This window comes from Achroia grisella, unplaced genomic scaffold (genome assembly GCF_030625045.1).
Source record: "Achroia grisella isolate CSIRO2021 unplaced genomic scaffold, CSIRO_AGI_Agris_v1 utg841, whole genome shotgun sequence".
Taxonomy (NCBI): Eukaryota; Metazoa; Arthropoda; class Insecta; order Lepidoptera; family Pyralidae; genus Achroia; species Achroia grisella.
In genome coordinates this window covers 2817606-2841568 of record NW_026713039.1, presented here as the reverse complement: position 1 = coordinate 2841568, position 23963 = coordinate 2817606, and the positions used below count along the sequence as shown (strand labels likewise).

Below are 23963 nucleotides of genomic sequence, written 5' to 3'. Positions count from 1 at the left end.
GAATGTAGATGACTCACTCAGGGATCGAACCAGCGAATATTGGAAGAAAGAAGGCGCGTTAAACCGTTAGACCACCGACGCCGTCATAGCATTTAACAATAACCACAGCAAATTACTTTATAAGTTGGTACCCTTTGTTATGTAACTAATAGGAAAGAGGCTGACGGCCCATTGCTCTATTTGATACCATAGGGGGAAGGGGGATTGTTAATAATGTTCATCAGACGGTGATGAACCCATAGCTAACTGTAACATGTCAGGTTGACCCCCACGCGGTTCTGAAATCCATTATGATAAATTCCTGGTAAATTTGTAACGATGGGCTAACTGATCTAACCGCATGCTCATCTTATCAACCTCCACTAGTGGCCTGCCAGCGTAAACGACAGACGAGAGCAACATTCTATCATCATCCATTAAAAATAGTAGGCTAGCTTATTTTTCATATATATACATTGAGTAGACTAACGTAAATCGACATAATCCTTTACCATAGACCACACGTTTAACTACAACGTGTAAGTCCACGTTGAACATCGTGTTATATTATCATCTCAATGATATACTGCATTCGTGATAACAAATGTTATACAGGCATAGACTAACCTGTGGTAAATAAAAAAAAATAACAGTGCATAGAGCCATTTAAAAGAAAACAATAAAAACAGTATCGAACAGAGCAAATCAAATTTCGAATTTCGAATAGTGCAGGATTCTATTTTTAAAATGTCCGAACAAGAGAAGGCTATAGAAGAGATATTGAAGTCGGACGATCCAGTGACGGCGAAGAAGAAGCTTCTAGAACTATTACACTCGGGGGAATTGAGTGATGACGTCAGGGAGAGATTGAAAGCGTTGTTATTTGGGAGATCACCAATTTTTGCTGATTACGATGGCATTACGGGAACGTTGCTAGCGGTTGGACTTGCTATTATAATATTTTCTGTCTTAAGTGAGTATACTTTACTAATATTACGAGTTATGTCTGTTTATTAAGAAATAAGGTAAGAACCTTCTCATGACTAAACGGCTGAACGAAGTTTTTGTGAAGATTATGCCACGAGAACGGATAGAGGTCTGAAGAAAATCGAGACAAAATCGCAAGTAACTGCTATTTTAAAATAAATATCTTTATTTATATAATAATCTACAAGTATGGAAGCCATATCAATAAATCAACAGTTTATTTTATTTTTTCTTTCGCTGCTAAAGCCAAAGATTGTAGCCTATACAGCCATCTGTATCCATTTTATTGCCAAATTTTACGGAATTCAACATTTAGTTTTATATCTATAGTACATCAAATTCTTTCAGTAAATGTACCTTCATGTTGATCATAATCGCAAATAGGATAATCAGAGGTCTCATCAGCTTTTGACGTGAACGCATCACAGACAGTACTTATACACTTGCGGTATCCCGTAGATTCATCCAGCTAAGGTTTTGTTGTTCAAACGAGGAATAAAATGATGTCGGCTTGAGACGTGGTTCGAACCCCTAGCGGTGCCCTCAGAATAAAGTCGTATCCGTGCAGCAGCAGTTAGTCTTCAGCCACTCCATAAGTTCTTCCGCGTTTGGAGTGTCACCTGCACTTGTCCCCTATCGTCCAGTGAAGCTATAAAGGCCAATTGCGATCAATGGCATTAGAATAGTTAGTTATTATTTCTTTTTAGTTTATATTGTTTTTGCTCGGATCATAGTGTAATGTTTAATGGATATAACCTTCCACAACAATAATGCTATCAAATGCAAAGATGTTTTTTTAAACACGACTAGTAATTCCAGAGATTAGCGCTTTCAAACAAACAATACATATTAGCAACGGCTAATTAAAAAGGGCATTAACTTGAACATTGGAAATTTTGGATAATCGACTTAACTACTGCAACTTAAAGTCGATTGTCTAAAATTACTTGTTAATGAGTTAGTGCGTTATATTATTAAACATACGATATATTTTGTATAGATTAAGGTCAAAATAATATTATCGACCAAAAGTGATATAATTTTATTATGTTACACATACAAGTGGCGCGTCCAATGAGAATTGCGTAAATAATTCGATAATAAAATGATAAATTATTATTCCTAATTACGTATCTTAATAACAATTTTATTGCTATCAAATATATATGAGTGCTATTAGTAAATTAAACAGTATTTGCTAAATTTATTATTATTATTATGTGACGGCCTCGGTGGTCAAGCGGTTTAGAACACCGTCTTACTTCGCAGATGATTGCAGTTTGGATACTCGCACAAACATTTGTATTCATAACTTTAGTATTATATTTTGTGTCGGTCTGGATGTTATCTATTTATATTATTTCTATAGGTTGTCTAGTATCCATAGTACAAGTTCTGTTTAGATTGGGACGTGATGTTTTATGAATTTCTTAACTTATTATTTAATTTGACTTTTATATAAGGTCATTTATACTATAGTCTTACCTAAACCTAAACCTTTAGTCTTATCTAACTTAACTTAGTTAGATACGATCTTATCTAACTTAACTTATTTCATTTCATTTCATTTCATTTCATTTCATTTCATTTCATTTCATTTACGTTAACATTTGTTATAATAATTGAATGGTGCATCCGGTCCTTACGGTATATGCTGGCGGGGCACCAGTGAATAATGACAGTATGAGCATGTCAAGTCACTTAGCCTATCGTTGAGAATTCATTAGAAATTGACAGAGAAAGTTTTGAAAAGAATCGCGTGAAGGTAAACCTGATAATACATTGCGATCAATGACTAATCCCCGTTACTAACAAACGCCTCCTCCAGTTGTTACAATATAAGGCAAAGAAACTACAAAGAGAGTAATCATCGTTAATTCAATCGTTAGGAATGGCGAAACATAAAGAGGAACAAGAACCTGGCAGCATATACAGTTACCTCAGACGGGTCATATTCATCCATTAGTACTGCTCTTTCGGCTTTATCCCATCTTAATTGGAATCGGCTCTCCTAATTATTCGTCTCCAGAGGCTTCTTGGATACTGATTTACTGGATCGTCATTGGGTCTAAATTTCTACATAATAGATCTTATTTTATGACAGTTATCCATATGAGTCGAAGTCTTCCACGCTTCTTTTGTTCCAAATTGACGTTTAGTATCTAGTAAAAAACTAATTCAACATGTGACGTCATAAATCCAAAATGGCGGACGGTACGTGCGAAATGATACGGTTCTATGTCTTTCCTCGGCTCAAGGAACACCTCCGAGGCAAGAAATTTGAAGACGCGGCGAAGTAATGGCCTCTGTTGAGGGATTTTTGGAGGGTCAAAATAAAGATTTTTTCTAAGAGAATTATTGCTTTAGAAAAAAGATGGACCAATGTATTGACTTGTTAGGAGACTATGTAGAGAAATAAATTTGTTTTGTAACTTTAATCACCTTATTTAATATTGATTATATTATCATTATTTGATCGCCCCTCGTATACGGCCATCCTACATTATCAGTGTCTATTGCTATCGCGTACACGTAATCGGAACTTTGCAGTAATTTGAACAAATCAGTGTTGTTCGATATAAATTAGTATTTTATCTATAGTCGCCGACATATATCGTGGTGAGTTGTTTTTCGCAATTAAATTAACAAATACACAATTTTATTATTAAAATATAAAACATTTTAATTATTTTGTTAATATTAAAAGTATGACTACAAAATGAACATGATAATAAAATAAATCGACTACTGAAAAGGGAAATCTGTGTTATTCAAAATGTATTTATGGTTTATCTTTTTTTTTTTTAATATTTATGTAAATCACGTGACTTTATGATTCTTCTATTTATTATTACAAAAGTGTTCATATATGTTTAGAACGGAGGGAGAGATAAAAATCTGTTAAAAAAACAAAATGCGAAGAATTCGTTCCTTCAATGGAACCCGCGTCCTATATAAACGGGGATCGATCGATCATGTGAGCCGAGGTTCGTACCCTCTAGTGGTGCCCTCAGCCGTCGTGGTATCTGTCAGGCGGGAGTTGGCCTTCAGCCGCTCCATAAGTCCCTTTGGTTTGGAGTACCATCTGCACTCGCCTCTTATCCGGTGAAGCTGTAAAGGCCAGTTGCGGCCAGCAGCTTTAGAGTAATAATAGAAACATGCTAAGAATTCTTGTGCAAGCGCTATTTGTCAGCTGAGTATTAGTGTTTTTATGATTAACTATAATCTCAGATCTAAATCTAATCTTATACTATCAGTACTGATATGTTTGACGAGCTCGGTGGTATAAGCCATAAGCCTAAGACTTTTTTTTATTATTTATTCCAAACAAGTTAGCGTTAAGCTACAAAATCATTACAGAGCTTGTGTTATGGGTACTAGACAACTGATAGATATACATGGATATTCTTTTGTTTATTAGATTTTATCTTAATCTTAATAATCATTACATAGTATAAAACAAAGTCGCTGTCGCTGTCTGTCCCTATGTATGCTTAAATCATTAAAACTACGCAACGGCTTATGAAGCGGTTATTTTTAATACATAGAGTGATTCTAGAGGAAGGTTTATATGTATAATACATGTACACCTGGACGAAGCCGGGGTGAGTAGCTAATGTTTATATATAATACAAATATTTATCTCAAAATATCCTAATAAATAATATGAAGAATCATAAAGATCAAAAGATAACCTTTAATAAAATTTACATACTCATTGTGCAAATAGAAATTTAGAATATTAATCTATTGTACTTATAGTGCAAATAGATACCTTCCCTTTTTTATGTTGGTTATATTTTATATATCGCGCAGTAATTATACATAGACTAATAAAACATTACGACAATGCATAATCTAATGATATTCCTAAAATTTACTTGAGGAAATTTGATTCCAATCAGGAAAATTAGTTGGTTTTGAAAAATAATAGACGATTCAGACTTTGATAATGAACTCTCGTCATAGAAGAAATAATATAAAGCTGTAAAGTCAGCGGCTGCATCAGAATAGTTGAACAACATTGTGTATTTAGATTAATCATTGTTATAAGTTATTCGTATAAAGAAAAACAATATATTAGACCGTTATTACACTTGCTATATACGTGGCGAAAAGGGATATTAGTAATGCGTTTTTATATATATAAATTGCTTATATATAATTTATATATATGTAGATATATATAAATTATATTAATTAATTTATTATAATATGTTTTATAACTATGTAGATAGTTTGTGTAATTATGTGTTTCAAAGGCACCCCATTCTCGCTATTGGTTGCGGGATACCAGACGCCTAGGTTTTGGGAGAATTAGATGTTGTTTCGGCCCAAAAAAGTAACGGGTACTAGTGATCCTGTTGAGATTATGTCGACCTCCACATATCCTCCTTCATCCCTCTTCTTCCCTGAAAACCGTCGTGTCTAATTCTTGCAGAATTTTTCACGATGGGCTACCTGAAATAACCTTAAGTTTGTCCTCATCATGATCATCTTCTGGTGCCCCGCAAGCATCATTTTCATTAACGCAGACAGGTACACCATTTCATAGTCATAAATAATATATTTATCTATTAAATTATAGTTGTTCTTATCTTTTGTTTAAAAAATAATGAAACAAAACATGCAGTGTAATACCGGCTTAATATACAAAGTAGATCTCTGCAGTCTATTTATAATTATCTAGCGCATCTCAGTTTTACGCATTCTATGCCGTGTGCATACGCCTAATTTAGAATTGCAACAATTAATTTAAAAAAAATCATTTCCAAAAGAAAATGGCCGTCCAAGAGTTAGAGGAAGCGCCGTCAATGAATTTGGGGCAGTCGATTACCCAAAAGCTGTCGGATATGATAGAAGGCATGGATTTGCCGACTGTACTACAGAAGATGGCGGATATCACACCTGATGATGAAGAGTCCGAAGCAGCCAGGGATAAGCTGATGAGCATACTTCAGAAGCTTGATGACATGTCAGACGAGGAGAGGGAATCGTTCACGAGACAGGTCAAGGATGGTTTAACAACAAGGTTGGCAGCGAAACTGCAAGATCCTGACTTCTTTGATTCACAAGGATTTGAAGATGCTCTTAAAGAAGCTGTGATTAATAGGCTGCTATTGGTGGGAGCTGTAGGTCTTGTACTGATCATCCTACTTGGTAATTATGTTTTGTTAATACCAAAAAGAAATAAAAGATTATTATGTAAGGAGTAATAAATAATTTAATACATCTCGATAACTGACACAGCGTCGTCTAGTCATAAACTAAACAGCTTGTGCTATGTGTACTATACAACTTATAGAAATACTTAAATATATGAAGTATTTTATATATGTATATATATATAGAAAAACAGACCAATACCGTCAGATAAGCTCAGGAATAAAAATGTTTGTACCATGCAAAGAATCACGGAGACCCCGCGACCATCGGAAATAAAGCTGTATGATAAACCGCTAGGTTACTAAGGTCATCAAAATATTAAACTTAAAAATTTACTACAATTATAACGAGAAAAATTATGACTTTCCTGGATTCTTGACAGTGATGTTAATAACAATCTCAGTTACTTCATACCTATTGGGGAAAGGGGGTCCTAATATCTAATATTGATTGAAACATATAGCTATCTAGTCTTTAACACGTCTACTATCTCTGTTGTTTTTAAAATTGTCTACACGTCTTGTAACATTAGATAGCTAAAATTATGCTTATTTGAAGTATCATAAAAGAAAGTCGGTCTCGAATTATACCTTTTGTCACTAGAGGAACATATTAGAAAAGTTGTTAAAATTTTATGAATATAATACTTATAGTATATCCAAATAACGAAGATTTTTTTGCTTACATACAACAGTAAATTCTTAGTATGAAAATTATTTTTATTCAAATAAACTTAAATATTAAGGCACAGTAATACTTTTAACAGAATTAGACATTTTATAGGACATAAAAAAAGCACAATTCTATAGTATTTATAATCGCTTTAAAAAAGTAGTATGTTCTAAATTCAATCTATGGTATATGTGGGAAAAAGAAAGAAGTATTACGTCGTCTCTATCGCACACTGCTGGCGTCATGCGAGCATTAAACTATCAACAGAGAGTGAGAACAGTGGTGTGTATCTGAGAGCCGATAAATTATAAAGACGAATAGTACACAACCGGTTTTTGTTCTATTTGCTACCTCAGAATTTTTTTCTACGTGAGCCGATTTACTTGTGATTCCTTTTTATTTTAAATCAACATTTATGAAGAAGCCAGAACACCGTATTATTTATACTTAAAAACTCGATTTAGACTATATTTTTTTTAACTCGTGTAACTTTTTTTAACGCCTCTCTTTTTGAATCGACCAAAAAGAGAGGCGATCTAAGTTTGGTGTGTCTGTATATCTGGATATCTCCTGAACGAATGGACCGATTATGATAGTTTTTAACATGAAAACTGATATGACGAGATAATCTTTGAATCGATTTATTTCGATCAATTTGTTTCTTTTTTATTCTGAGTTACTTAAAATTTTATATGGTACCACGGGTATGACCTGAGCATGACCCCTGAAATTTCACTGCCATATCACACCCTTCGACCGAAACACATCTTACAAAGTAAGCTACTGGGCAGTAATAGGTGAGACAGAGGTGCGAGAGGTGATGCAGACGACTTTCTAGAAACTGTACTGTCGGTAAAAATAATGAATTCTCCTCCATCAATAATGTTTTTTTCATACTATGATTGTGGCAGACAATGGTCTATGTGATGGTAAACGGTTACCGTAGCCTATGGACACCAAGGGTGTCACGTGCGCGTTGCCGACTTAATATACCCTTCTTAAAAAACCCCGAGAGAACCTCGGCAGGTAGTTCATTCCACGATCATGTATCCACACTTATAAATACGAAACTTTTCTATCTGTTTGTTACCTTTACAAGACTATTTAGTTAAGCGGATTTCAATTAAATTTAACGTTAAGATATATTTGTCACGACGACGGTCATGACAAACTTTTATCTAAAAATATCAGACAGAGTCGCGGCTAATTTATAGTGTTAGAAATATATATGGCACTTCTTAACATTGTACTATTTTAAATTCCAGTCTTCTTCGGCTACAAACTCTACAAATCTATAAAAGAGAAGGAGAGAAAGAAAGAAGATAAAAAGAAAGCTAAGCAATTGAAGAAGAAGAAATGACCGGCACGCTGTCAACGGACGCACGGATAGATGACGATAAGCTTATATCTTGGAAGTTGGTTTAATATATTAAGAATATAATAATAAAGTCCACATTGAGTACAAACTTAGTAGTAAAAATGCCATTCATAAATTATGGTCTACTAAGGGTGAGATTGTTTTCTTTTTTTGAGGATAACTATAATATTCAATAATGAGGTTCACTACAGTAATTAAAAACGATCAATAATTGTCTATTGAAAGTAATGATTAAAATACAATGTTTAAGTTAACAGATATAGTTTTACTTATCGATAAATTAGTTGATAATACCATCAATCACAATGCTATCTCATAATTATCATTTCTCTGATTGTGAAGCAACTGAAATTATAAGTAGTTCTCAATTGTATAAATTCAGATTTCATAATCAATATTCAGTATCAGTGTTGCCATATGTATGTCAGGTTTTCGGACTAAAAATAATTTAAAATAGTAAATTGGCCGTAATACTAATTTTAAAATTGCCCAATGATATTGAAGTAGATATCTAATTGATAATAAAATACTAAACCTTATGTTTAAGGTCATTACATTTATATTCTTACTTCACATTAGAATTAGGCAGGATGGTATGGTACAGTTACATTAGTACTTTGTCATAATAACAGTATGAATCATTCCTAAACATTTTTTCATTAGATTGCTATTGTGACAAGGCGTTTTATAAGGTATAAGCTTATCCAAATATTAAATATATTTGGATAAGCTTATACCTTATAAATTATGGACTAAAAAACTTTAAAAGCTAATTTTCTTTCCCCTTGTTCCTTAAGACCTGCAACAAGATGATTTTAGACGTAACTTCCAAGATATGAATCAAAGGTATCAAAATGACTGATTTTAATGAATTAAAGTTTAAGTGCGTACTAAATTTTTTATTTCTCTTTTGACGATTATGTTGAAGTGTTAATAGTATTGTAAAAATGTTTTATTTATCCAATTTTTTTTATGAATATGTCTAAACTCGGTTTTAAATTGTAATCTGTATAGTTAGGCGAAAGTAGAATCTATTTTTAAATTTAGAAACAGATTGTGTTGTAATATGGCAACGAAAAAAAATAAACATTTTGTCTATGGCCTAACGCAATAAAACCAAATTTAGACGGATTTATTAGATTTATTTTAATGACTTGAAAGTAAAATTGTAGAATTTGACCAACACATTTCAGTTATTGTGTAGAATTATCCTATCTTCAATTAGATGGCGCCACTTTTTTATGTTTTACTTCCAAAACAATAACACTTGTTATCAAAATATAGGATTAATTTATTAACAGATAATGTAAATCTTTAGAACTTTAGTAATATTCTCCTATATGAAATCCGGATATTAAGATACAAGTGACGCCCTCTTTAAATTATATTTAAGTAGATCAGAAATATATCAATGTGTGTGTGATAGTGTTTTAACTCTATGGTTTTGACTTTTCATTTCTTTAATGTAACATTCCATATTTTATCTACACTGTGTTATTAATGTTCTGTTTAAAAATATAATTTATTTTTACATCAGACCATAGTTTTTTTTTCTATCTTTTTAGAATATATATTTCACTAGTACGGACAGCCCGCATTGGTTGCTACTTTTGTCACCTTTTTAGAATATACTGAAGGTATATTCCACTCGTACAGACGGCCTGGTGCATTGGTTCTCCTCTTTGCAAATTAACCAATCAAACGTTGGTACGGCCGTCGGCCGCCGAGACTATGTCAACGATGTTGGAACACCAACAATCAATTTTACTGAGCAAACTTTGTACTTATCTGTATTGATAATTATGCCTCATTTATTTAAGCCGGCTAGCAACTTGCTTTAAGTTTCAGATGTTGAGATATGGCAGTGAAATTACAGAATATAGACGAATGACATCTTAGTCTAGAGGAAGAGGGTTTATCAAGTTGATACCCAAGCGGTACCTCGTGGAAACCATCATGATAAATTCTTGGAGAATATATAAAGATGCGCTAACTGACCCTACCTCCTGTTGATGTTATCCATGCTCAACTGGTGCCCCGCCAGCGTAAACCTTTAGCGTATGTGTACTATAAAGACATCTTAGTCCTCTGGAACGCCATATATATGTATGTATTTGAGGGTAGCATCACCACCATACTTGCACAAAAAAAAATGAAAAATCCAAATTAAATGTATTTATTTAATTATAAATTAAACATCAATAACATGAACCTAATTTAGGGTCATAAATTGACATGTAAATTACAATTCCGTATAAATGCATATCTGTGCACAATATCTTTAATACTAATTAAATTATATTCTAATATCACTGATTTCGTTATATTTACATTTAATACTAGCGATTAGACCCGGCTTTGCGCGGGTTAATATATATATGTATATATAGATCTAATGGTAAATATAAAATAAAGGCATTATTAGTCGCAGTAGGGTTACGTCTAGTGACCTTAGATTTAATTATACACAGGGAAATGTGCTCAAATTCATTCATACAACCAGACAAGTGTTGTGTTCACCATAACATCGAACAGTGTGGGAGGATAGGGAATTGTCAGTAATGTAGACTGATGATCTTATTGCTGGCAATGTACCATGTTAGGTCGACATCACGCGGTTCCCCATGGACACCGTCATGCTTAATTCCTGGTTATTTAATCACGATGGGCAAACTGACCTGACCTCGTGCTCATCCTATCATCCTCCACTGATGTCCCATTAGTGCACGCGGGTGCAAAATTCCGTTATTATCCATGAGAAAAAACATTGATCAGGTAATTATATCTCTGACTACCCTTATAAGTAGTATTTACAAAGTGCTTTTGTAGAGAATATAATAATATATTATTAAATTATAGAGAATATAATAATATACTATTAAAAGCGATATAGTTATTAGTCTAATAATATAACACAATACAACTCCTCTCAGTCAAATGTTGACTGGAAGAAATCCCTCTCTTGCGACAAGACCGCCATTCTACATATTTATTTTATAAGTCAATTTGCTTACATAATCCGTACAAACAAACTAACAATAATTTACATATAATTTATTTTTATTCCATATAATGAGATTTCTTAACAGTTTATGAATTCTTTTCATTATATAACACTTTCTATCTGTTATACTTATAGGCATTATAAGTATAACAGATAGAAAGTATTATGGCTGGCCTTTAGTGGTCCAAACCTCTGCTCAATCCGCTCACATCTATATTAGCAATATCTTCATACATAATACTTTATATTTGTTTTGTATATACATACATAGTATTATTGAAAACACCCAGACTGGTACACACAATCATACTCATAAATACAAATGTTTGTACCATGCGAGGAATCAAACCCGCGACCATCGGATGTAAGACGGTGTGGTAAACCGCTTGACCACCGAGGCCATCGATGAATTATCATTATAAAGCTTACTAGTTAATAATTACTGACTTCCTATATTTTGGCGTTTAGTTTATACCTCGGTAAAATAATATACAATCAGCCTTATGGTAACCTATTATCGCAATATACAGCATTATTTATGTTTACACTTTCAATTGTGAAATTATTATAGACTATGCCCGCGGTTTCACTCGCAAGAATTTATAGCCTACATCTTATTCTGATGCTATATATCAAAATCCGTTCACTAGTTTTTAGGTGAAAGAGTAACAAACATTCGTACATACAAACTTTCACATTTATAATATTAGTAAGATATAGGGTCACAAATGATGACATCCCTTTTGGCATATAATGTCCACAGCCCTTTTTATCAAATAGAATCCACATCCGTTCTTGTCAAACAGGCTTCGCCCCACTTTTTATTAAATAAGATCCGCATCCATTATTGTCAAAGAGACTTCGGTTCCCTTTTTTCAAATAAGATCCGCATCCATTCTTGTCAAAAAGTTTTCGGACCTTTTTTTATCAAATAGGATCTGCATGTATTCTTATTAAAAAAAAGGCTTTGGACCCCTCTTTATCAAATAAGATCCGCATCCATTCTTGTCAAAAAAGCTTCGGACCCCTTTTTATCAAATGGGATTTGCACCCCTTCTTCCTTCTTCATGTTACAGTTAATAATCAAGTTCATACGACATTGACATGTCGTAGTCCACGTGTCATTCATAGTCTTCTTGCGTTATGCTCTCCGGGATTGGCACTTGATCTTCTATAGAGCGGTCCATCTCTTCTGTGTGGGAACCGTCGGTGCTGGACTGCGACTCGCTGTCACTGTCCGATTCGTCTTTCTGTAATTATATTTATTTACTACATACTTGCATACTATACCATGTCAGGTTGACCTCTACACAGTTCCCCCTGGAAACCATGAATGGGCTAACTGACCTGACCTCATGTTCATCTTATCATTCTCCACTGGTGCTCTGCTAGCGTATACCATTAGCGCAGGTGAAACCACCATTCCATTATCTCCAGGGGGGCCGTTATTTTGTTTGATATTAGAATTATTTAACACGTTGAAGACCGCATTGAATCTTATTTCTCACGTAGGGGCCGGCATTATTTATTGTTAATTACGAGAGGCTGTGTCAAATTAACTAAGTCCGCTATATGCAGTATCTCTTCGTGAGAGCAGCGAGTGAACTACTGTACATAAATTGAAATTTAAATCATGCCCACAGGTAAAACATGGCGTGGGCCCACCCGTGAGCACGCGGGCCGGTAATGTTGTTGCGGAGTGTCCCCCCGGTGGGCATGCGGTCTTTAACGTGATAAAGAACTTGGAGCCCCGAGTTACCTTAAGCGCAAAGACGGTATATGCGGGCGGGGTCGCGTGATAACGGCAGGTGGCGGCTGGTAACGGTAACTTCGCCACCGGCTCGTTGCAGGCTCCCACGCCGGCGATGCCCACTCCACACCGCACGAACAGGACCTGCAGATTTCCATTATAATATCATTTGATTCTTTCTTATCCCATTTATTTGAGGTCGGCGTAATATAATAATAATCTCCGGACATTTCACACAGCGCCGTCTAGACCCAAGTTAAGCTAAAGCTTGTATTATAGGTACTAGATAACTGATACAAATACATAGATATTTCTTTTTGTAAGTACATATATATTATACATAGAAAACACGCAGACTGACACAAACAATCATGATCCTGAATACAAATGTATGTGCCGTGCGAGGGATCGAACCCGCGACCATCGGAAGTAAGGCGGTGAGTGTAAACCACTAGAAAACCGGACGCCATTAATAAATATGTTTTTCTTTTCCATTCATGCCTGTTCCACAATCATCTCTGCAGTACCCGTTTGTTACCTCCGGAGCAGACGGATCTCCATGACAGATTTCCAAGTAAAAAAAAGGCGGATGCAACGGATGCAAGCAATATGGTAGTGATCTACCATCCATTCCAAACAGAAGAAGGAGCAAGACATTGTCGACTATATACAGACCAGGAGTGACCTGACAATGAGGGTGACGCAGCTGGAGTCGAGTTACAACGTGAGTTTCAAGATGTTAGATGGGGTGGTGTATCGGCGCTAACGTGGTAGATTGCCGTCGTCAGTGCCGTGACCACAGAATCAATTTTAATATATCAATATATTAGTTTTATAATATTAATTCATATGTATGGTATTTATAATATGAGCCTAGTAGTCTAAAATAAATAAATAAATAAAACGACATGTGTCACTAACCTGCTTATTATCTCTTAGCACGTGTTGCGAGCAATGCTTAGCGGCGGGCAAGGCACGGCCGCTGCATCGAACCCCGCCCTCTGCGAACACACAGCCGCGGCCACCCGTCGCACCGCGAGTCTCCATACAATCAGTCTGAAATTAAATAAATTTAGTATTTATGTACTCATGTCATTGAAGGCCGCGGTAGTTTAGCGGTTTAACACACCATCTTTATACAGTGGGTTCCGTTCCTCGCACGGTACAAACATTTGTATTCAAGAGTATGATTGTTTGTATTGACCTGGGTTTGTATGTAATACACATACATATGTGTTTACCAAAAAATATATATAACTAATTATACAATCAATACAATCTAATCCATTGATGTCATGGATGGACTCAGTGATGTGGCTATTTAGCACACAGTCTTTATACGGTCGCGGGTTCGATTCGCCGTACGGTACATTTGTATTCATGAGTATGATTGTTTGTATTCTATGGCAACTCAACTATTAGAAAAACACTACCCTAAGCGACTAAAAAGAAGCGATATTATGTTATGCTTTGCAGATTGTTTATTTGTAATTATTTATTGTATAATTATCGCAGTATTCTTAAGGAGCAGCTGCTGGAATGGGCACACCATCTTCAATTCCCAAACTCAAAAGATCTGCTTATAGTTCCAGGACTGACTGCAGATAAAAAAGGAAAAAAAAATGTGTTTATACCTTAGCCCGTTTTTGATGTAACTTTTTCGCAAGTAACGCTTCCACACCATGTTTCCTGTGGTAGCCCGCGTACGCCTTCAGTTTGCGAAGCTGCCTTCTCTCGCGTATAGACAATGGACCGCTCCGGGCTTGAGCGTTAATACTGCCTGAAATAATACATACATAATTTATGGTTAAACACATCAACATAGACAGAATAAGTGGCCTCGGTAGTCTAGCGGTTTAGCACAGCGCTTCTGATGCTCGCGGGTTCGATTCCTCGCACGGTACAAAAATATTTGTATTTATGAGTACGATTATTTGTATCGGTCTGGGTGTTTTCTATGTATATTATTTATATATTTACAAAAAAAAATCTAAGTATTTATATCAGTTGTTTAGTACCCATAACACAATCTTTGCTTACCATAGGACTAGATAACACTGTGTGAATTGTCCAAATATTATTATAAATACTTTAATACTAAAAACGTGTATCTGACTAATATTAAACGATAAAATATTAACAGAATAATTTGTTAAATATTGGTGAAAATATAGGCTAAAGAAATTTTATAGAACACCTCCCAAAGAGTTAATTTGTATTTTTTTCTTATTAATTTTATAGCGGCTAGACTAGACTTCAACAACAAACAAAAGAGTATATATGAATGTGTGAAATACATGGTAGTTATTGCGTATTTTTTTTTTATTAATATTTGTAAATGTGTAAGTTCAAAAATATGTTACAAATTTACCCCGACAAAATAAAAAGTAATTTATTCATATAGGACATTTTCGCTACTACTGAACATCAAAGTTTTATATTAAAACAGTTTATTTACATTATTTATTTATATAAGTTAGACACCAAAATCCCCAGCACCATTAGTATATTAGTGCAGACAATTTTAAACATTTTTAACTCCTAATAAAAAACAGGGTACTTACAGTACTGTTCCTTTTCAGCTTTCAGCGACCTGATATACTGCAGCCTCGCGGTCTGCAGTAAGACACGCAGGCGTCCCATCTGGCGGATATACGCCGCTTGAAGAGTCTTGAGAGCATTCTTTGTCTCCGATACAGCCTCTTCCGCAGTATATACACCAGCCCGCCTTAAACAAAATATCATTTCGTTAATACCTATACTTGAATTACGTCACATCAATATCAGTATTTTTTAAACCTGGTCATTGTTTTTGTTATGGATGAAAGAGTAACAATCATCCATTCATACTCAGAAACTTTTGCGTCTGTAATTTCTATTATATGACCAGGTTTAAAAAATACTGATATTGATGTGACGTAATTCAAGTATAGGTATTAACGAAATGATATTTTGTTAATACCTATACTTGAATTACGTCAAGAAATAAAAACTCATGGACAAATAACAGCAACACAGCGCCATCTAGGTAATTGGTATGCAGAGCCTGTCTTATGGGTACTAGACAACTGATACAAATACTTAGATATTTTTTTTGTAAATATATACATAATATACATAGAAAACACCCAGACTAATACAAACAATTGTATTCATGAATACAAATATTTGCACCGTGCGAGGAATCGACGCTAGGAAGCAAAGCGGTGTGCTAAACAGCTAGACCATCCGACCGAGTAGTAAGAAAGATGAAGTAATTATGTTAATTCTGTTTTTCCTCTCGTCATACTCGTGAACGAGTGCTGCTTGTGGGGACCGGTCTGCCCTAACCGCTACGACTGACTTACTCAATAAGTTGGTTGCATATTTAATATTTTCTCTATTATTTAATTGAACTAGTGCTAGTTGGTAGTTTGTATTCACACACTTCAACTCAAAAATGTAAAGTAACAACAAAATTATTTAAAAGAGCAACACACAAGTTTCCTGCAATATAAGTATATTTCAATAAATGATTTTCTATTCTATTCTATTCTCTCACCATAGCGGCTGGTCCTCGCACGGAGCATCCTCAGCATCAGACAGGTCCTCGTCGTGGCCCCCGCGGCAGTCTCCGTCCGGCCCCAGGGTCACACTGTCGCAATCGCTGTCTGTACAACTCGCGTACTCCATAATCGTCGTCGAGTATGACGCGTTCACTGCTGTCGCGTCGATTTGTTCTGTAATAATTATAAGTTTTGAGAAAATCGCAATTATCTATATATTAATAATAACTATAGGATGGGGTTTTTCAAGAAGGGTATATTAAGGTTTCTTTAGGGTCGGTAACGCGCACGTGACACCAAGTTAATTTGGGGTTTTTGTCACTACACTAGTCACCACTAATAGATCTAATAAGATTTTTAGAGAGGCTTGTCAACCTTGAGCAACGCTTGTCTAAAGACTAGGCACAGGTGATGATGTAGTGATGTATGTGATAATGGTCTGGTGATGATACTCACTGAAGGGGTCGACAGGCGTGGACGCGAGTGGTTCCGAGTCGGCAGGGTCGCTCACCACCGACACAGCTGACGCGCATGACGTCGTTCTTGTCCTTTCCGGCCTGTGAGGATCATTAATCATAATTTATTTTATTTATTTATTAAAACTTTAATACAAAAATAAAAGTGTACATGATAGTTTTAACACCTAAGGCATTTTCTCCTAAAACACAGGGCAAACAGAGATTCATGCGGGCCAGTGCATTAAAAAAAAGTATCTGATTAAATATACAAAAATACATCCATAATTATATATAATACATAATATTTAATAAATAAACCTTAGTAATATTATAAATGCGAAAGTTTATGAGTATGGATGGATGTTTGTTACTCTTTCACGCAAAAACTACTGAACAGCTTTTGATCAGAATAACACATCCCCACACGCTGGAACCTAAGTGGTCTCGAACAGTGCGGTTTCAGAGGAGTTTCCTCCCGCGTACACTTAGATTGTGGAATGAACTTCCTGCCGAGGTTTTTCCACGAGATTACAGCATGGGGTTTTTCAAGAAGGGTATATTAAGGTTTCTTAAGGGTCGGCAACGCGCAAGTGATACCCCTGGTGTTTCAGGCGTTCATAGGCTACGGTAACCTTTTACTATCAGATGGGCCGTATGTTTGATTGCCACCATCGTAGTATAAAAAAAACATAGGCTATAGTCATATGGTGGTGTCCTGTGTCGTGTGATGGTATCCTAGTGACATGTGGTCGTGTCGTGGTGTGATGTAGTAGTGTCCTGCTGTCAGTGGTGGTGTCCTGTGTCATATGCTCTTATCTGGTGTCAGATGGTGGTGTTCTGGTGTCAGATGGTGGTGTTCTGGTGTCAGATGGTGGTGTTCTGGTGTCAGATGGTGGTGTTCTGGTGTCATGTGGTGGTGTCCTGGTCCCAGTGGTCATGTGCTGTATCATATGGTAGTCCCCTGGAGTCACTATGCGGTGGTGTACGTACCGCACGTAGTGCTGCAGCTGATGCAACAGCGTCTCGGCGGTGGCCACCGGCGGCGGAGGCGCGGCGCTCCGCAGCCGAGCCTGCAGCGCCAGGCGAGCGTGCTCGTAGCACAAACTGCAAACAATTACAACAAATCATTGTTATGGTGTGGTTCTATTTGTTGGTTAATATGCTTTAAAACAAATAATGTGTAAGTAAAAGTTAATGCCCTGTACAAAATTGTGAATTACCTTATAAAATTACAATTTAAAAATATTGTTACAAGTCTAGGCAGCAAACTTTGAATAAGGATGAGCACAATAGATCTATGTAGGTCGCAGTGCTAAAGATCTAAAGCAAGGACACTGATTAGACTATATCCTTAAGGCAAAATTGCAATAGAGAATATGCTTGTGGTCAATCTATTCTCCCAAATTAGAATTTAAAAATCAATCTGTATTATTGTAAACATGTACAAGCACACTTGAAAAAATGTGCGTTTCTTCTCAGTTCTTTGCAGCTCGAAAGCAGTCCAAATGACGGTAGATTTGACATATCATAAGAGTCTGTAATAGACCTACATGTTTAAAAATATTTTGATTTGATTAGTAATTGTCCGACATGATGCCCACGCCTTCTTTTCATCATCACACCGCCATCAACAGGGAATTCGCCACATACTGGAACCTGAGTGGTGTCGGATAGTGCGGTTATAGAGGAGCTTCCTCCCGCGTACACTTAGATTGTGGAATGAATTACCTTCCGAGATTTTCTCACGAGATTACAGCATGGGGTTTTTCAAGAAGGGTATATTAAGGTTTCTAAAGGTAGGCAACGCGCACGTGATACCCAGTCCTACGCGTCCATAGCCTACGGTAACCATTTAGCACCAGATGGGCCGTATGCTTGTTTGTCACTATGATAGTGCACCTGACAATAACTCAAATACCTCAATAAAAAAAATACCTCTGATCCCTATGATCGCGCTGTTCAAGTGGTGCTGGCAGTTGACACCTGTCGCCGTTGTTCGAGGTATGCGTACATTGTCTGTACGGTGCGGTTGGGTCCTTCAATATATGCTCGTAGCAGTACTGTCGCCCTGTTAACACTGGTAGGGTGCACTCGTAACCTTTGTATGCGCACATCCGGGAGCGAGAGACGATTTCTTGCTGAAGCTGTGGAAATATACAATTATGTATATAGTTTTTTTTTAGCCGGCGTAAATAATAAAAATAAAAGATTTTGTCGAAAAAATGAAAAAAATTGTTTGGGGTGAGCCACCCTTATCACTATAAAAATCTATACATATATGTAAGTAAAATTGGAGTGTCTGTTTGTAATATTGAAATAATCGTTTTTCACTACATAAATATGAATATAAATGCAGTATATACACCAAAATAACATTTTTTACAATTTTTGTCTGTCTGTCTGTTTGTTCCGGCTAATCTCTAAAATGGCTTTACCGATTTTGACTGGACTTTTTTTGGCACGTAGCTGATGTAATAAGGTGTAACTTAGGCTACTTTTATTTTAGAAAAATTATTTTATATTAGAAAAATACAGTAATTTCACTTTGTTTTACCATGTGGACGAAGTCGCGGGAACAACTAGTTAGTTATAAACCTATACTCAGACCTACTGAATACACATGTAAAATTTCCTCAAAATGTGTCAAGCCATTTCAGAGGAGTATAAACACGAAATCTGTGAATTTTATATATTAGATGAATTTCACCATTGCGTGGACTAATGGAATATCGGGAGCATCATTCCCTGATCACTCATTATAGAATTCTTTCATATTGTTTTTGTTATTTACCTGTGCTCTTAGTATTTCCTCCTCCGTCTTCTTCACCATCTCAGGGTCTGGCGGTTTGATGGATTTGACCTGTGTGATCCTTATACCTGAGGATGGCCGGCCTCCACGGCTCAACATCCTCACCTTTGGAAGGTGGATCATTTTCCTTGGTTGCTGCGACATATTTGGTAGAGATGATGGCTTAACTGAAATTGTACAATAATAATAATAACACTGGACAAGTTTAGTTGAAATATAAATAGAATTTATAAAACATTGTATACCAACGAATTGCTCCTACTACAAGTGAGTAATTTTAGCGTTCTTTAATTTTAACAAATAAAATAACAGTTCATTGTAGCTGATAATAATAATAATAATAATCGACGGATTGCAACACTACTGGTTAAAGGCGTTCTCGGCCAGCCATGCAACCTTAGCCGTGCAATTCCAGAGTGCCCTCGAAAACAGGGCGCTCCCGAACTTCCTTACAACCGGGATCACTCATTTAGCTCCTAAGACGGACGATACCGCGGATCCATCTAAATATCGCCCCATAACTTGTCTTACGACAATATATAAGACGTTAACATCTGTTCTGAGCGCTAAGATCTCTCGTCATGTGTACGAAAACAAGATCCTATCTAGCGCTCAGAACGGATGCAGGGGCGGTAGCCGCGGATCGAAGGAGCTTCTCCTCATTGATGCTGTCGCTGGCCAAGTGGTTAAGCGGAACCGTCGGAATTTCTCCGCTGCTTGGATAGACTATAAAAAGGCGTTCGATTCCGTGCCCCACTCATGGCTTCGGAGGATACTCGAGCTGTACAAGATCGACGGTACGGTTCGGGTGTTCCTGGAGACATGCATGGGACAATGGACGACGATCCTGTCTATCCAGGGCGAGCGATTAACGGATACCGCTGACCGGATTGAGATTAAGAGGGGAATATTCCAGGGCGATTGTTTGAGTCCACTTTGGTTTTGCCTGTCCCTGAATCCTCTCAGTACTTTACTGGAGAATTCGGGGACTGGATTTCAGTATCGGAGAGGAGGTACACGAGTGTCTCACCTTCTGTACATGGATGACTTGAAACTACTAGCTCCGAGTGTCGAACGCCTGAGAGAGCTGTTAAATATTGTAAACGATTATAGCAGCTCTGTTAGGATGGCACTCGGAATAGACAAGTGCGCGGTTCTCCATGTGCAGAGGGGACGGGTCAATCAAACTGAAGGGATCGTTACAGATCCCTCCAACATCAAAACCCTCTCCGACGCTGAAACATACCGGTATCTGGGCATGTCACAAAACATCGGTGTGAGGGAGACGGATATGAAACAGTCAATCCGTGAGGAATTTTTTGCGCGCCTTACAAGAGTACTGAAAAGTTCCTTGTCGGGTGCCAATAAGATCCGAGCATATAACGGCTGGGTCATACCCGTACTCCTTTACACTTTTGGCGTGCTCAGATGGTCTCAAACCGAACTCGAAGCCCTGGATCGGAAAGTCCGCACAACTATGACCCTCCATAGAATGCATCACCCGAAATCGTCAGTCATGAGGCTGTACATCCCGCGGAAGGCTGGTGGTCGAGGCTTGTTAAGCGTTAAGACCATGCACAACCGCGAGATTGACAGCCTCAGGACATATTTTCTGGAGAAAAGAGACGAGGGTTTGCATAGAGAGGTCATAGAATGTGACAAAGGATTCACCCCTCTTTCTCTGGCTAAAGAGGACTGGCGAAAACCCGAAGTCCTGGGTACCTCTCAGCGGGAGGCCGTGTGGAAAGAGAAGGAGTTGCACGGAAGGTTCTTCAAAGCCCTTCACGGGCCGTACGTCAACACGAAGACCTCCGTGCACTGGCTACAGTTCGGTGATCTCTTCGGAGAGACCGAGGGTTTTGTCTGTGCAATACAGGATCAGGTGGTTAAGACGAACAATTACCGAAAGCACATTCTGAAGGATGGCACTGAGGACATCTGTCGGGCATGTCGCCATCCCGGAGAGTCACTCAGACATGTGCTTTCGGGTTGTTCAGCTCTTGCCAACACTGAGTACTTGCACAGACACAACCAGGTAGCCAAAATACTCCATCAAGAACTAGCTCTGAAGTACGGCCTCGCGAATGAGAGGTTGCCGTACTATAAGTACGAGCCCCAGCCGGTCCTCGAAAGCGGCAGCGTCAAGCTCTACTGGGACCGATCCATCATCACGGACAGGACCGTTCTTGCGAACAAACCTGATATCGTGGTGATGGATCGGGCACTTTCGAGGGTGTTTTTGGTGGACATCACCATACCGCATGACGAGAACCTCGTGAAAGCCGAAACTGAGAAAAAGAGAAAGTACCTCGACCTGGCTCACGAGGTGACCGAAATGTGGGGGGTGATGTCCACCGAAATCATTCCAATCGTTATGTCGGTGAACGGTCTTATCCCAACCAGTCTGGAACAACATCTCAGACGGTTGGGATTCCGGGGCGGTTCACTCCCGGGAAAGATGCAGAAAGCGGTGCTGTTAGATTCTGCCCGCATTGTACGCCGGTTTCTGTCCCTGGGGCCCTGAACCCCGGCCGACTGTGCTTCTGCCGGGGGTATGTTGCCATCTCCTCTCCTTAAGAGGGGAGATGAGAATTTTTGGATAAAAATAATAATAATATTTCCGAACAACTCACACAGCGCCATTGACTCTCAAGCTAAGCAGAACATGTGTTATGCCTACTAAACAACTTTTAATTTTTTTTTTGTGTAAAAATATAAATAAAAAATACAGACCAATACAAACATAATGAATACATATGTATGTACCGATCCGTGCGCAAAATAGAACCCGCGACTATCGGATGCCGGTGTGCTAAATCGCTGGACCACCAAGGCCGTAAATCACAGACAAGGTCATCAGACATGAACAGACCCATATTTAGTTTTTTAACCCTAAGTAACGAGGGGCGAGCATAACGACGTCCCTCGGATTAAATTTGTTTTTTATAGGTGTTTCCATAACCGGAGAGTCAGTCACATATATAAAACAACACAGCTTTTTTGTATCACATTCTGACTCTTGAGTTTCGAATGTTTCGATATAGGTCGTCGATAGGTTTGTTGTAGTTATTGTTGAATACATATCCAATGCAATGGAAATTATTCTATTCTATACTTGTTGTAACAATTTCAAGTTGTTTACATTATTCATAGCACGTGTAAATCAGGTATAATATAGGCACGTACTTATACAATATGTTTTCGTTGGTGACGCTACGTAAACGAATATAGTACCTACCTAGTCATCTGTTCCACATATGTAGGGACATAATACAGTGAGGAAAATATATTATTATTTAATAAATGTAAGTAATAATTATACGTAGATAGAAAATTATATTAATTTCACAACACGTAATACACTAAAAGTTTTAAGTTAATGATATTAACTTACGTTCTGATATTCTAATATTATGTGCTTGTAAGAATTTATTATTTTCATTTTTAATTTGAAACATCTTTTATTGAAAAAAAGTGATATACTGGCTAATATGTTAAACGTCTATTTCAGAGAATTACGCAACTAAAGTAAGCTAAGAATGATTTTCTACGTTTTTCCATAGTGGAAAACCACGTAGTCGCGCCAAAATTTCACCTTCGTGGAGACAATAGTCAAAACATTTCTTAATAATTTAGATAACTTAAATGAAAGACACTAAAAAATCTAACAAAACAAAGCAATTTGTAAAAATCGTTCAGTAATTATAGGCTTGTCAATAGACACCCAAATCATTAAATAATAGTTTTCTACGAAATTAATAATGAGGTGTATTGTAAACAGTGGTGGGTCGGCCATTTGCACAGTGTCACAGACTTTTTAGGTTCGTAATTTTAGAATCGTATAATTACCTCAAAAAGTGAATGAATCATAACAAAAATATGCACAAATGAAAGAGGTTAATCTATACTATAATATTAAACATAGTGATAAAGTGAAACATACCTGTGTTTGTTGCAGATCATCATTCTGTCACCGGAGACCTCACTACGTTCACCATCAAGTTTTACAATGGCGTCCGTTTGAAAATACCTATTATAATTTCAAGTAGTGATAAATATTTTTCTGTTAAATTTATTTTAATATACCAACACAGAAATAATTAAATATTTTTTTGTTTTCAATTAGTGCAAAATTGTGATAATTTGTCATAGAAATGCTAAAATTTTAGTTTTCAATCTCTCAAATGTTAACGTGGTCTTTATCCGGTCGCCGCT

General features: G+C 36.8%; 2 protein-coding genes across 2 annotated transcripts; one reads left to right on the top strand and one right to left on the bottom strand.

Moving 5' to 3' along the window:
• Nucleotides 1–3569: 3569 nt before the first annotated feature.
• Nucleotides 3570–8888, top strand: LOC131852259 (uncharacterized). The gene is made up of 3 exons (XM_059202915.1): nucleotides 3570–3585; nucleotides 5745–6126; nucleotides 8070–8888. The coding sequence occupies exons 2-3, from the start codon at nucleotides 5748–5750 to the stop codon at nucleotides 8162–8164; spliced, it is 474 nt and encodes a 157-aa protein (XP_059058898.1). The 5' UTR covers nucleotides 3570–3585; nucleotides 5745–5747; the 3' UTR covers nucleotides 8165–8888.
• A 3163-nt stretch (nucleotides 8889–12051) lies between these two features.
• On the bottom strand, nucleotides 12052–23774 carry LOC131852310 (KAT8 regulatory NSL complex subunit 2). Its single transcript, XM_059202985.1, has 11 exons — nucleotides 23692–23774; nucleotides 19731–19915; nucleotides 18875–19083; nucleotides 17930–18043; nucleotides 16938–17038; nucleotides 16478–16655; nucleotides 15501–15664; nucleotides 14571–14716; nucleotides 13858–13992; nucleotides 12946–13080; nucleotides 12052–12436 (listed from the first exon to the last, which is right to left on the bottom strand). The coding sequence occupies exons 2-11, from the start codon at nucleotides 19890–19892 to the stop codon at nucleotides 12308–12310; spliced, it is 1473 nt and encodes a 490-aa protein (XP_059058968.1). The 5' UTR covers nucleotides 19893–19915; nucleotides 23692–23774; the 3' UTR covers nucleotides 12052–12307.
• Between the last annotated feature and the right edge of the window lie 189 nt (nucleotides 23775–23963).

Bases quoted from the DNA above. Each gene is read 5' to 3' on its own strand.
- LOC131852259 (XM_059202915.1), top strand. From the start codon at position 5,748: ATGGCCGTCCAAGAGTTAGAGGAAGCGCCGTCAATGAATTTGGGGCAG. The intron at 6,127-8,069 runs GTAATTATGTTT...TTTAAATTCCAG, and splicing joins TGTACTGATCATCCTACTTG to TCTTCTTCGGCTACAAACTC.
- LOC131852310 (XM_059202985.1), bottom strand. From the start codon at position 19,892: ATGTCGCAGCAACCAAGGAAAATGATCCACCTTCCAAAGGTGAGGATG. The intron at 19,084-19,730 runs GTAAATAACAAA...ATATTTCCACAG, and splicing joins AGGAAATACTAAGAGCACAG to CTTCAGCAAGAAATCGTCTC. The intron at 15,665-16,477 runs GTGAGAGAATAG...ATTTTGTTTAAG, and splicing joins TGCGAGGACCAGCCGCTATG to GCGGGCTGGTGTATATACTG.